The sequence below is a fragment of the Apis cerana genome, linkage group LG2 (assembly GCF_029169275.1).
Source record: "Apis cerana isolate GH-2021 linkage group LG2, AcerK_1.0, whole genome shotgun sequence".
NCBI classification, from domain to species: Eukaryota; Metazoa; Arthropoda; class Insecta; order Hymenoptera; family Apidae; genus Apis; species Apis cerana.
The window spans coordinates 1,543,849-1,556,606 of NC_083853.1; the positions used below are offsets into that span (position 1 = coordinate 1,543,849).

General features: G+C 17.0%; 1 protein-coding gene across 2 annotated transcripts; it reads left to right on the forward strand.

Annotated features, from left to right (window-relative positions):
- Positions 1–10,263: 10,263 nt before the first annotated feature.
- Positions 10,264–12,123, forward strand: LOC107992922 (mitochondrial import inner membrane translocase subunit Tim29). 2 transcript variants are annotated; one of them, XM_017049046.2, is made up of 4 exons: positions 10,264–10,534; positions 11,059–11,328; positions 11,431–11,532; positions 11,712–12,123. In XM_017049046.2, the coding sequence occupies exons 2-4, from the start codon at positions 11,184–11,186 to the stop codon at positions 12,101–12,103; spliced, it is 639 nt and encodes a 212-aa protein (XP_016904535.1). In that variant the 5' UTR covers positions 10,264–10,534; positions 11,059–11,183; the 3' UTR covers positions 12,104–12,123. The 2 variants fall into 2 exon arrangements, with proteins under 2 accessions (XP_016904535.1, XP_061928020.1); XM_062072036.1 differs by lacking the exon at positions 10,264–10,534 and adding an exon at positions 10,780–10,969.
- The last annotated feature ends 635 nt before the right edge of the window (positions 12,124–12,758 follow it).

The following is a 12,758-nucleotide window of genomic DNA, read 5'->3' on the forward strand; positions in this document are numbered from 1 at the left end:
TTGGCAGATTTCTGGTATTGAAATTGAGTGAATCTTTTTTTGATGATAAGAATTTCTAATCACTGCTTATTGAATCACAACTGAATATTCTCTTGATTGTGTCTGACTAGATTTTCGAATGACCACTCACGATTATGAGATTGTACAACTATTTATATTGTGAATCTTAAATAAGATTAATGGTAATTGAGTATCTAATTGTTTTTGCAATTCATTGACAAATTCCAAATTTTTAATTAATCTTTGATTTTTCACTTTTGCGGCGATTAATTGCGATCTGATTTCCGTGCTCATTAAATAATATTTAATTGCTAATTGAATGTATTTTCTACGAATTTTGATTTTTTGAAAACTATCGGACTTTGATTCTCTCTCTAGTAATTATTTTTGGTAAAAATATAACTAAAAGGAAATGGATAAATGGATATTATTAATAATAATATTAAATTATGCATTAATTTCGAATTAATTTGAATAAATATACAATATATAAAATATGGTAAATAAAATATATTTTTTTTTGAACTTTCAATGAGAAAACAAATTTTAATTTGATTCTATTTCTTTATTTATTTTGAATAGAAATATATATTAGCATGATATCTACAGTTTAGTATAACATGTATAATTAATATTAAACATAAAATGCTTTCAACATACAATTTATAATTTGACAATTAAATTTTCTTACAAAATATTTCATTCTTCACAAATAATATAAATATGTTCACATTTTTATTTAACAATTTGCAAATAAATAATTAATAATTATTTAAAGTAATTTAATAATTGTTTAAAATTAATATATAAGAATTAGTACATTAATATATATAATATTTTATAATCTTAAAATATATTATCAGATTAATATTCTGAATCCTTTTATGAATACATATAAAGAACATCGCTTTTTAATTTTAAATACTTAATAAAATTATTAGTAACAAAATATAAATAATTTAAGATCTTGAAAGCGATAAAAATGTAATTATATAGCATAATAGAAAAATTTCAATATGATGAAATTTGATAATGATGTAATGAAATAACATATCTCAATATTATGAAAAATATATTATATTAAAATATAAATATATATATTCATAAATATCTGAAAAATATGCAAAAGTACGAGATACAAAAAAAATTATTAAATTATCTATTAAAATAATTCTCTGACGGATAAACACAAAAAGAACACAAAAAGAAACGCTAAAAAGAAATATAACAAAACATCAAATCATATTTTATTTCATTGTTTTTAAATTATAATAATATACATATAATATATTATTATAAACTGAGAAATTTAATATTATTTTCAAAACAAATTACAACACAAATTAATAATTTTGTATAATAATCTTTATTTATTCAATCATAAATAATAAAATAAATATAAAATAATAAAAAATAAATTTTTTTTGTTATAATTAATAATATATTTCGATATTTTATGATAAATGATCATTGATCTTCACAATTCTTTATTTCATAATCGTTAATCAACGATTCCATGATAAAGTCAATTTTAATTGTCTTGACAATTAAAGTTTGATTTCGATTAATACATTCAATGTATTGCATCAAAAATCAAAGGTGTTCGATATCAATTTTTTAATGCATAGAAAAAACAATTGTAAAACTGGAAACTGCAATAAAATTCACGAGTATATATACTAGTGACAATTCGTGAATGTATATACAATTAGAAAATTAAATATTTGAAAACATAAAATAAGAAATTTTCATGACATATCGCTCGCATTGAATGTTATTAAAACAATTAATTTCTAATTATCGTAGGATAGAATTGCTAATCTTATTTTATTCTAAAACACAGAATGTCATGAATTATCATCTTGAAATCTTAATAAAAATTTTAAAAAGAAAAAAATAAAGAATGAAAAAAAATAATTTTATAATAATTTCATAATAATGAAATATATATTTAATTAATAAAAATATTCTGAAACTTACTTATTATAAAGAATCTTAAATGCAAATACGATAATAAATATGAAATGTTGCATTTTTTTTAAATAATAATAGCCACTTTTATTACTAAATTAAAATAATTTCAATTCTTTCTTATTATAAATTAATAAAAATTTAGTAGTTTATAATAAAAAATAATTTTATTAAAAACAAGAATCAGGAATGATTTGTGAAGCCAGATTAAAATTTCATTTTTAATTTTCAATAATTTTTTATTTTCAAGTTTAGGTTTTTACTAATAATTTACAAGAGGATGAAATTCCTTCATATTTTCTAAATTCTCAATGACAATCAAAATTAAAATATAACAGCAATGAATACTTTATAAATCATTCTTATGTAAGGCGTCAAACAACAGATTATAGAAATGGTAGCTAGATCCTGACTCCCATCCTCGCGTTCCAATTGTCCCGCAAGGATTCATTTTTGAAAACCGATCTCCAACGCGACCATTGGTTCTTTTTAATCTTTAGTTTATATTTTCGTTAAAGAAAATAATTGGAAAGAGAACCAAGAACCCGCAATAATTTTTTCAAAATCACAATTAAAATTCTGCCGAAATAAAATTCAAATTAAATCAATAACTAAAATTTAAATTTAAACTGTGCAAATCAAAGCAATCAGAGTTAGTTAGTTAGAAAGAGTAGTTAGATTTTAGATTGGATTAATTAAAATGAAATATAGTTCAAATCAGATTGCAATTAAATGTCAGAAAGATTGCAATTAGTCATTGCGGAACTCAGTCAGATCATAATCAAAAACCGCGGAATTCAATTAATCATCAGTTAGCCAGAAACAATCACTATTAGTTTAGTTAAGATTCATAATATAAATAACTGCAAAGTCTTACAACCATAAGCGATCTTTTGATGGTATTCAGTTTAGGTATCTTTTTTTGTGCATATTCACACTTAGTTGGATTTTAACAAATTTTTTCTACTGGAAATATTTTCAATCGAACAAAAATCTAGAATTTTTTTTAAAATCTAAAATCTTTTTTTTAATATTTAAAATAAAAAAAATAATAGCTATAATAGTTTATATAATTCGTTATAATATTTATGATCTTTTTTAAAGATTATAATTAAATGAATTTCAGTTTAATTTATTTTAGATTTATTTTTGCACTTAATTGCTGATCAGTTTTTTCAACTGTTAAATCAATAAAAATATCTTGTATTTAAATACTTATTCAAATCAAATTCAAACTCATTTAATTACTAATTTAATTATTAAGCGATTTATTGTTAATTCAATATTAGCTAATATTCTTCATTATGGAATTCATATTGATCATCGTGTTAATTATATAGAAAAACTATTCTATATTCTATATCTATTTTGATATTGACAATATTGCAAGTAATTTTTTTTAATATATTTTTTAAAACAAAAATATTTTCATCTTATTTGAATCAAATGCAAATCCAAGAATATATTTTATAAATATACATATGTATATAATAAGTATATGTATATAATAAATTTTTTTGATCATACATGTTATAGCTTTTGAAAACTAATTTTTTAATTCTTTCTAATATGTAATAAAATAAATAATGCATTAATTAATAATTAATAATTAACTATACATATATTTAAATAAAATTAGTTATTAAAAATAATAATAGAAAATCTATAATATTATGAAAATCAAAATTTGGAATACTAAAATATTAACGTATTTAAAAAAAAAAAATTATCATTATTTATTTTGTAAATGATAATGATAAGTTAATCTATTAATGATATTTATGGAAATGTAATTTTGACATTTCCAACTCAAATTAGTAATAGATATTAGAAGAATAAAGTACAAGTCAATTTACAAAAATTTTTCGACAAATATTCAATCGTTATAATTATGATTAAAATATATCAAAATTTTAGACTAAATTATTTAATTTATTTTTTACATATTAATTTTATAATTTTTTAAAATATTATTAATTTTCGAAAAACGAAAATGTGATATGAAATTTTTATAAATTAATATCATTTTGCTAATTTAGAATATCAAAAATATATTAATATATATTTAAAATATTCCAATGTTGAAAAGGACTATGTCTCTTTTATAATATGAATTACAACATAGATAAAAGAGGAAAAAAGTGAATGTAATATTTCATATATGAAAATGTAGTATAATGTGATGTAGTATTATGATTCTAGAAGTTATATTTATAACTTGCAAATAAATTTTTAGAATTAATTTTTTTTTTTGATCGATTGATTTTTATATATAAATTGATTTTTACATTTTGTATTGATTATATCATAAAAAAATAATTTTATTTATTTGTTTTTAAATTTTATAAAGTAAATTATAATATTGCTATTCCATTATCTTTACTGTAATAGAATTATTAATTAATATTATTTTCTAATTAAAATTTCAAATATTTTTTGCTTTTTATGATTAACAGTTTAAAATATACAAATTTATTAGTTTTATTAATTATGATATTTACAATTTTATGTTGTGAACTTTTGCCATTTTTTATTCATCTTAAACAATAGTTCCAAATTGCATTTTCTTTAGAATGTTTTGTATGATTATATAAAGATGAAATTTGATTAAAATGTTTATCAAGAATTATTGATTATTTTTCTTTAACATTTATATTTTTATTCATACGATTTTTTTAAAATTAATACTATGTGATTTCTATAGGAATTATTTTCTTTATATTTACATGTATTTATATATTTATTAACAAAAATGTGTATAATTATTATATGAAATGAGGAATTTTAAATTATGTTATAAAATGAAATAATTTATATTTAGTTTAACAAAATGTAAAATTTATATAAGATATAATATATTTGAAAATATATAAATATCTTAAAAAATATTTTATAAAAAAGTTATATTCTAATAGAATATAACTATTTATATTTTAATTCTAATAGAAGCATATGGCAGTTTTTATTTAATTCCATGATAATTTTAAAATGTTTTGAACATTATATTTAAGTTTTACAAACATATATTTTTTATAATATATGTATACAATAAATTCTTGTAAATTCTTCATGTTGCAATGTTTTCAAATCCACATTGTATATTTTATATCAGTCAATTTCAATTTATAGATTTTCAAATATAACACTGTCGCGTTATTGATGTATAAAATGATATGACTAAAATCATGTCAAATTTGAAATTTCATATTTTGAAATTAGCCTCTACAAAATACATATATAAATAGTATTTTGAAAATATTTTAATATATAAACATATAATGAAAAATATAAGTTTATATTTAAAAATTCAAACATGATATTTATAGAACTTTTCAAAACAAAAATTGAATTTATCTTATACTTTTTATTCAAAACATTTTTATATTATACATATATATTTTCAAATATATAAATTATATGTAGATGATAATTATGATTTATAATATATATAAATTTATATTAAATTTGATATTTGAACATTTGTAAATAAAATTTTGTAAGTAAAAATAAAAAAATTTTAAATTAATAAAAATTATCCTTAATAATTATAAAAATAAATATGTACATTATATATGTATATATATGTATATATGTATATTTTATTAGTTTTTATATCGTTTATACTATATATATAATTATATTTTATTTTGAATAAATGGAATTATTATTATTTAACTCATAAAATATATACAAAATAACATTTTAAATTCTTGATATTGCAATTTCTTTTCTTTCCCATTCTTATAATTTCTTTTTTCAATCCTCTGATGGATATCTTATATCCTCAATATTCATCCTTTTCTCTTATATACAATCTCTGGTTACTCTTCCACTCATTTTCTGTTACCCTATCTGTTTTCTTTTCTCTTTTCATTCTTCGTGTCTGTAATGTTTTGTTTCTTTTTATATATATCTATCTCTGTTGCTCCTCATTTCCCCTATTTTGCCATAAAATACACCCTTGAAGAGCCGACAGCGGAGTTGAACGTCGACATAGGGGAGTTTGCTTCCCTGCTGTTCAACTTGTCCCTCTTTTTCCTTTACATTCTCCCTTTCTCCTTCTCTTTTCCCTGCTCTCTTCTCTCCTGTTCTAGTATTAATTCTCTCTCGCTTTGCCAATGTCTCTGGTCACGATTCTACCCCTTGCAAGCGACGCGATCGATGGAGCGTCGCCCGCGGTGAGTAACTTGTCTACGGGTTCCTTGCTTGTCGAATAACGCACGCGTACATATCTATTCAAGATAGGCACACAGTAAAAGCATCAGGTTTCAAAAAACGAGATATGTAAGAAAACAGAAAGAAGAAGAAAAAAGCGTTATAAATATTTATAAATTAAATTTAAAATAATTTATTCTTTTTTGATAAAATATTGTAAAAAATTGATTCTGAAAATATTATAATTTGTATAATAATGTATAATTTATTTACAGATATTTATAATGCCAGCAAAATTGAAGAAATACATTTTTGAAATAGATTAAAGAAACTAAATATCTTTATATAGAATTAAATAAATTTTTTTTCGTATATCAGATAAAATTATAATATCAAATACATATTAATATCAATTTATATGAATATAAAAAATAGTTTCAAATAAATATTAATTTTAATTTTATTATAATGCAATATATTGAAATTATATTATTATATAACATTATACATAAAAAATTCAATTTATTTTTTATGTAAAGTCAAGAAATAAGAAATAAGAAATAGAATATAATCATTTTCGATGTTCATTACATTTCAATTAAACTAAAAATAAATATTTTATTTATATCATTTATTTTATTACATCTAAAAATTATATTTTTAATTATATTTTTAATGTATATTATTAATGTTTAATTTAAATATTAATTGAAATAATATTTTTAAATATTAGTTTATCGAAATATTTTAATTTTTTTAACTTATCTTAAATTTTTTCATCTTTAAATATCAGTATTTTCGTATTTAATTTAAAAAAGCCTAATACTTTACTTAATAAGTATATATACAATGCATTCATATTAAATATTAAATAATTTCATATTAATTGTAACAAAGTATTCGAAAATTAAAGAAATATATTTTTTTAATGTCTATGATGCAATTAATTATTTGTTTAACCAAAAAAATTTTAATTGAAAAGTTATCTTTTATTTTATACTTTCATAAAATATAACTTTATAGCTTTTTTTTATTTTTATATCATTATAAAATATAATCGATTATTTAATTTGTGTTTTAAGACAAAAATTCTATAAACATTATAAAAATATATAATAAATAACATAAATATTTTTCTATAAAATAAAATATGAAAATATGGAAGATATATACTGAAATCAACTACAAATAATTATAATTATAATTAATAATATTAGATTATATACTTTATAAATTATATTGAATTTTATTGACAATCTTTTATTGAAAAATAGAAGAATAAAATAACCAAATCTTTTTTCAAACAATATTAAAATTTCAAAAATTTTATATAAAATTTCAATTTTAATTTTTCACTAAATATATTTTACATTAAGAAAATGAAAAACGTTACATTCGATTTTGTCCATTTTTGTTGTGACAAGTAAAAAAATAATAAAAATCTTCTTCAAAAAATGAGTAGACGGATATTAAAAATATAAAATATTCAACAAATATAATAAATATCTATGGATTATAAAAAATTTATATTTTTTTTAAAAAATGCGAATAATTAAATATGATATTAATATCTCATATAATATTTTATTATTTAGTTATTAAGTATTTTTGATTGATATTTCTTAAATAATGTCTTAAATGTTCGTAAATAATATATTACATGATGAAATGTTTTCTAAAGTTGATGTTTCTTCCCATCAAATATAACTGAGTTTCAACAAAATGATGCATTATATATCAATATAGACATCATAACATCATAATAATAACTAATATTCTGAAAAATGTATAATAATAAAATGTATAATTTTCAAATTTAATTTTTTTCTATTTCTTTTTATAAAATTATCTTAAAAAAAATTTATATTTATTAATTCTTTCAGAAGATTTGAAAGAATAAATAAAAATTATCAAACATAAGTAATAACTATATTAATTATATTACAAAAAAAGAAAAAGAAATGATAAAAAATGATTTTTAAAATATTATGTGAAAGTTATTATATGAAAGCAAAACATTTCGAATTTTCTTTCTTTTTTTTACATTTTAAACATTTAAAATATTTTTACTCAAAATGATTCAAATAATCAACATATATATAAAACAATGAAAATCTATTTAAAATAAAAAAGTATATTTATATTTTCTTAATGTTAAAAAAAAACAATATTTTAAGATAATTTTAAGATAATTTATATTTTCTTAGTTATAAAAAAATGAAGTCATAGAAAAACAAATCTTTATACATATATCACTTATATTTTTTCTTAACAATTTTTTTTCTAAAAAAAATAAATTTTAATAAAATTTGAAATACTGAAATTTGAATATATTATAAATTACTTACCTATAACACATCTCGATTATATGTTATATCATTTTATAATATGTAAAATAATTATATGTAATATAATACAAATAAAAGATAAGAGCGAAGAACAGAAAATGTTTTTGTGAATGGCAAAATTTAGTTAAATTATTCATATCACAATTTCTAAGAGAAATAATTAAAAAATGTTCCACTTTTTATTTTCATAATTTTTAATTCATAATTTTTATTCATATAATTTAATTGCAATATATCAAAAATAATAAATTCTCTATAATTAACTATATGAACAAAATATAAAATATTTTAAATAACTTAATAAGAGCTGAATATACTTGTTTTTTAAAGAAAAAAATTTGCGGTCTTGACATACTATATATTCTAGAAATATTCAATCAAAAAAAAAAAAAAAAAAAAATTAAAAAAATAAAAAAAAATTTTTTTTAATTTTTTTTTAATTCTTTATATATTTACTTTAAGATTATATTAAATTAGATATTAAAATATATGTCCTTTAAGCGTGAAAACAACACGCAGATTGTACATTTCAATTCAATATGAAAAATACAATTAAAATCACATAATAAAAAATAAAAAAATTTTGCAAATTAGTATAATTTATATTTCCTACTTAATTTCAATTTCAATGTCGTTCCTTACGAAAATCCTTAAAATTCTGAAAATGATTATTTTTATATATCGAAAAAATAATTTCAAAAAGTTTTTATTTGTCTTCTTTTCTTTCTTTTTCTTCAATTTCTAAATATTTTCTTTTACTTAAATTTTCTTTCTTTCTGTAAATTTTCTGTAAATTTTGTATTATAATTAACAATTTATAATTATGTCAAATAATTATATTTTAAAAAATTATAAAATAAAATAATATTATATAAAATAATATTTCAAATGGTTTTAAATATGTTAAATATGTTAAATATGTTAAATATTTTAAATATGAAAAGTGAAAAATAGATAGTATTATAATAATTTTACAATATTATCTATATATATATATATATATATATATATATATATAAAATATTATTTATATATTGTAAAATTATTATAATACTATCTATATCTATAGAATTATTATATTTTATTTGTATTTTTGTGAAAAATTCTTTACTTAACAGGAAATCTTTATACATAATTGATATTTATAAAAAATAAATAGGAAAATATGTAAATATTTATAAAAAATAAATTATTTAGAATTGTTACTTTAACTTTAACTATATTTTACAGATTAAAAAAAAAATTCTGTTTAATAAAAATTTTTAAGTACATAGAGTTTTGCCATATAACCATTATTTATCTACAATTCAATTCAACACTGCTATATCTATATAATCTGCATCGATAGAAAAGTTCAATTTTCATGTATAAAATATTTGATTCTTTTTTATCCACTTTTAAATATTAATTACGGGATCAGAATGAACTTTTTTATTAACTTCGATTAGTAAAAATTTAAGTTTATAGTTTAAAAATATTATATATATATATAAATTTTATATGTATATGTGTATATATATATATATATATAATATATATAAAATATATTTGTTATAATTTCGGTGAAAAGTTTATCATATTTTGTTTCATTTTGTATTTATAAGTATTTATAAATAAATAATGATATTGAAATAAAATATGGAATAGAATATGATATTTATAAAATATGATACTATTCATAGTAATTTATACATACATACATATATATATATATATATAAATTTAATAAAAAATTTAATATTACTTTATTTTCATCTTTAAAATTAAAAGACTTATATGATATGATTTCAATAATTTATATTCATATAAGTAGTGACAGATTTCATATTGTTCTCTCACACGTTATATGTTACTTCACATGATAAAAATTTAAATATCTGATTTTATAATAATTAATATAGCAAAATTAAATACAAAATTAACAAAAAATAATATTCCAATTTATATGCATCTAAAGATTTAAATATAAAATAAGAAAAGATATAGAAAATTTATTGAAAATTTATTAAAGGTTAGAAAAATAAGATATTAAGAATCTAAAAATGATACAATCAACTAAGGTAATGATAAAAATTAATAAAGTTTCTTCAATCATAATAATTCAATTCATTAATTTCAATTTTATATTTTTTATTATCTTTATATTCATCTCATAGTGTTTAATATCTATACTTTTATTTTAAAAATTAAATAATTTTTCATTTGTATATTTATAAATGACATTATTCAAAATTTGACTTTTAAATTGAAAATTATTAGGAAATATCATTGTTCTATGAATTTTTTATTTACAGCATTTTGTTAATGAATTTCAAAATTTTTAAATTTTAAACTCTAATTTGATATTTTGATATGTTTTTATATGTTCTTATATCATAATTACTTATAATTTAAACAATTTAAAGTTTTTTTTAAGTCATAATTTTTAACTTAAGTTATTATTGCAATAATATATAATTTAGTACATTATATATAGAAAAAATATATTAAGATTTGTAAACGTTATTTTTTTAAATATAAATAATCATATATAAATATTTTTTATATATAATCATTTAATATATTTCACATATATTTCTTTCAGACACGTGGATAACCTCAATTTTAATATTTTTGATCAGTATAAAGTTTGTCTTGTATCTTAATATTTGTCATAATTTGAAAAATGTTTTAAATAATAATTATTTCAAGATTATTATTATAAATTCAATGAATATGAATTATAATTACTTTACTCAATTTCTAAAATACAAATTTACTTTAAAATTAATAAATCCTATTTATAATGTTTTAAATAAGACAAAAAATCTTAAAATACCAGAAAAACTTAAAGGAACATTTCTTGAACGATGGGGTAACTAAATGTCATATAGTAATAAAAAAAAATCAATATTAAAACTAAAATCAAATAATATTAAAAAAAATTTAATTTAATTTAATATATCTTTATTTATAGGAATATATTGGAAGAATCTTTATATAGATTACAAAGAATCAGCATTAGGTGCTACTAAAGATTGTAAGGAACATCCTATAAGAACATCTATATATTTTTCTCGTAAGTTCATTTATGTTTTAATAAAAAAAATTTAATATTGGTTAATTGAAAAAAATTATTAATTTATTTTTTTATTTTAAAAAATCATAAAAGATTAAAGTATAACATAAATGATTAGAAAAAAATTATATTAATTCTTTAAAATATTTTTAATATACCAAAATTTTATTTTTAATTAGTTCTAGCATCCTGTGTATATCTATATAGACATAATCCAGATGAATGTACTTTTAAAGAAAATTTATTACAAAATACCATGAAAATAATGCAAATAGGAGAAGCTATACGTAATCCAATATCTGAACATTATGTAAAATGGTTAGGACAATGTTATAATGAAGGCATTGTACGACGGATGAATTTAGGTATAATTTCTCTAATTTGGTTAGATGACTATGATAATATGTGTTCTTTATATAAAACTGTTTGTCCTTACTTAAAAATACAATATCTAACATTTCATAAAAGAGTGATAGATTTTGGACTTTTAGATAAATGGTGGATCTTAGAAAATAAAATGAAAGATTATGATGTAAATGAAGCAGAATTTAGTAATGTAAATCATAAATAAAATAAATAATTTAAAACAAATTAATCTTTTAAATAATTATACATATTATTTATATATATATATATATATATATATTATGTCTATACATAATATTACATAATGCAGATAGCAAATATAATTCACATAATGAAAATTTATATATATTATTTTATTTAATATGTCAAAATAATATAATATAAATTAAATAATATAATAAAAATAAAAGATTAATACAATAATGGAAAAATCTTGTGTAATAGCAATGAAAAATTCATATCATTATAAAAATATATATATAGCTTCAATAATAAATTGTAATATTTAAATATTTTTATTATTTATATAAATTATCTAATAAGATGACTTATAAAAAATTAAATATATATATGTTACATATTAATAATAAATAAATATAATTTATACATTTTTAAATAATTTTATAATATAAATTTAATATAAATTTGTAACAGTCATTTTATGATTACTATAAATTTTCATATATATAATATATATAATATTTCATATCATAATAAAAAGAATTCGTTTTGTGTTACATGAATGATATATAAAATATGAAAATATTTATAAATATAAAAATATATATATTCATAAACACTATATAAGATATATACAAAATTTTTTTACTAAATAAAAATATAATTTATAAGTTGTATTA

Bases quoted from the DNA above. Each gene is read 5' to 3' on its own strand.
- LOC107992922 (XM_017049046.2), top strand. From the start codon at position 11,184: ATGAATATGAATTATAATTACTTTACTCAATTTCTAAAATACAAATTT. The intron at 11,329-11,430 runs GTAACTAAATGT...CTTTATTTATAG, and splicing joins AACATTTCTTGAACGATGGG to GAATATATTGGAAGAATCTT. The intron at 11,533-11,711 runs GTAAGTTCATTT...ATTTTTAATTAG, and splicing joins AACATCTATATATTTTTCTC to TTCTAGCATCCTGTGTATAT.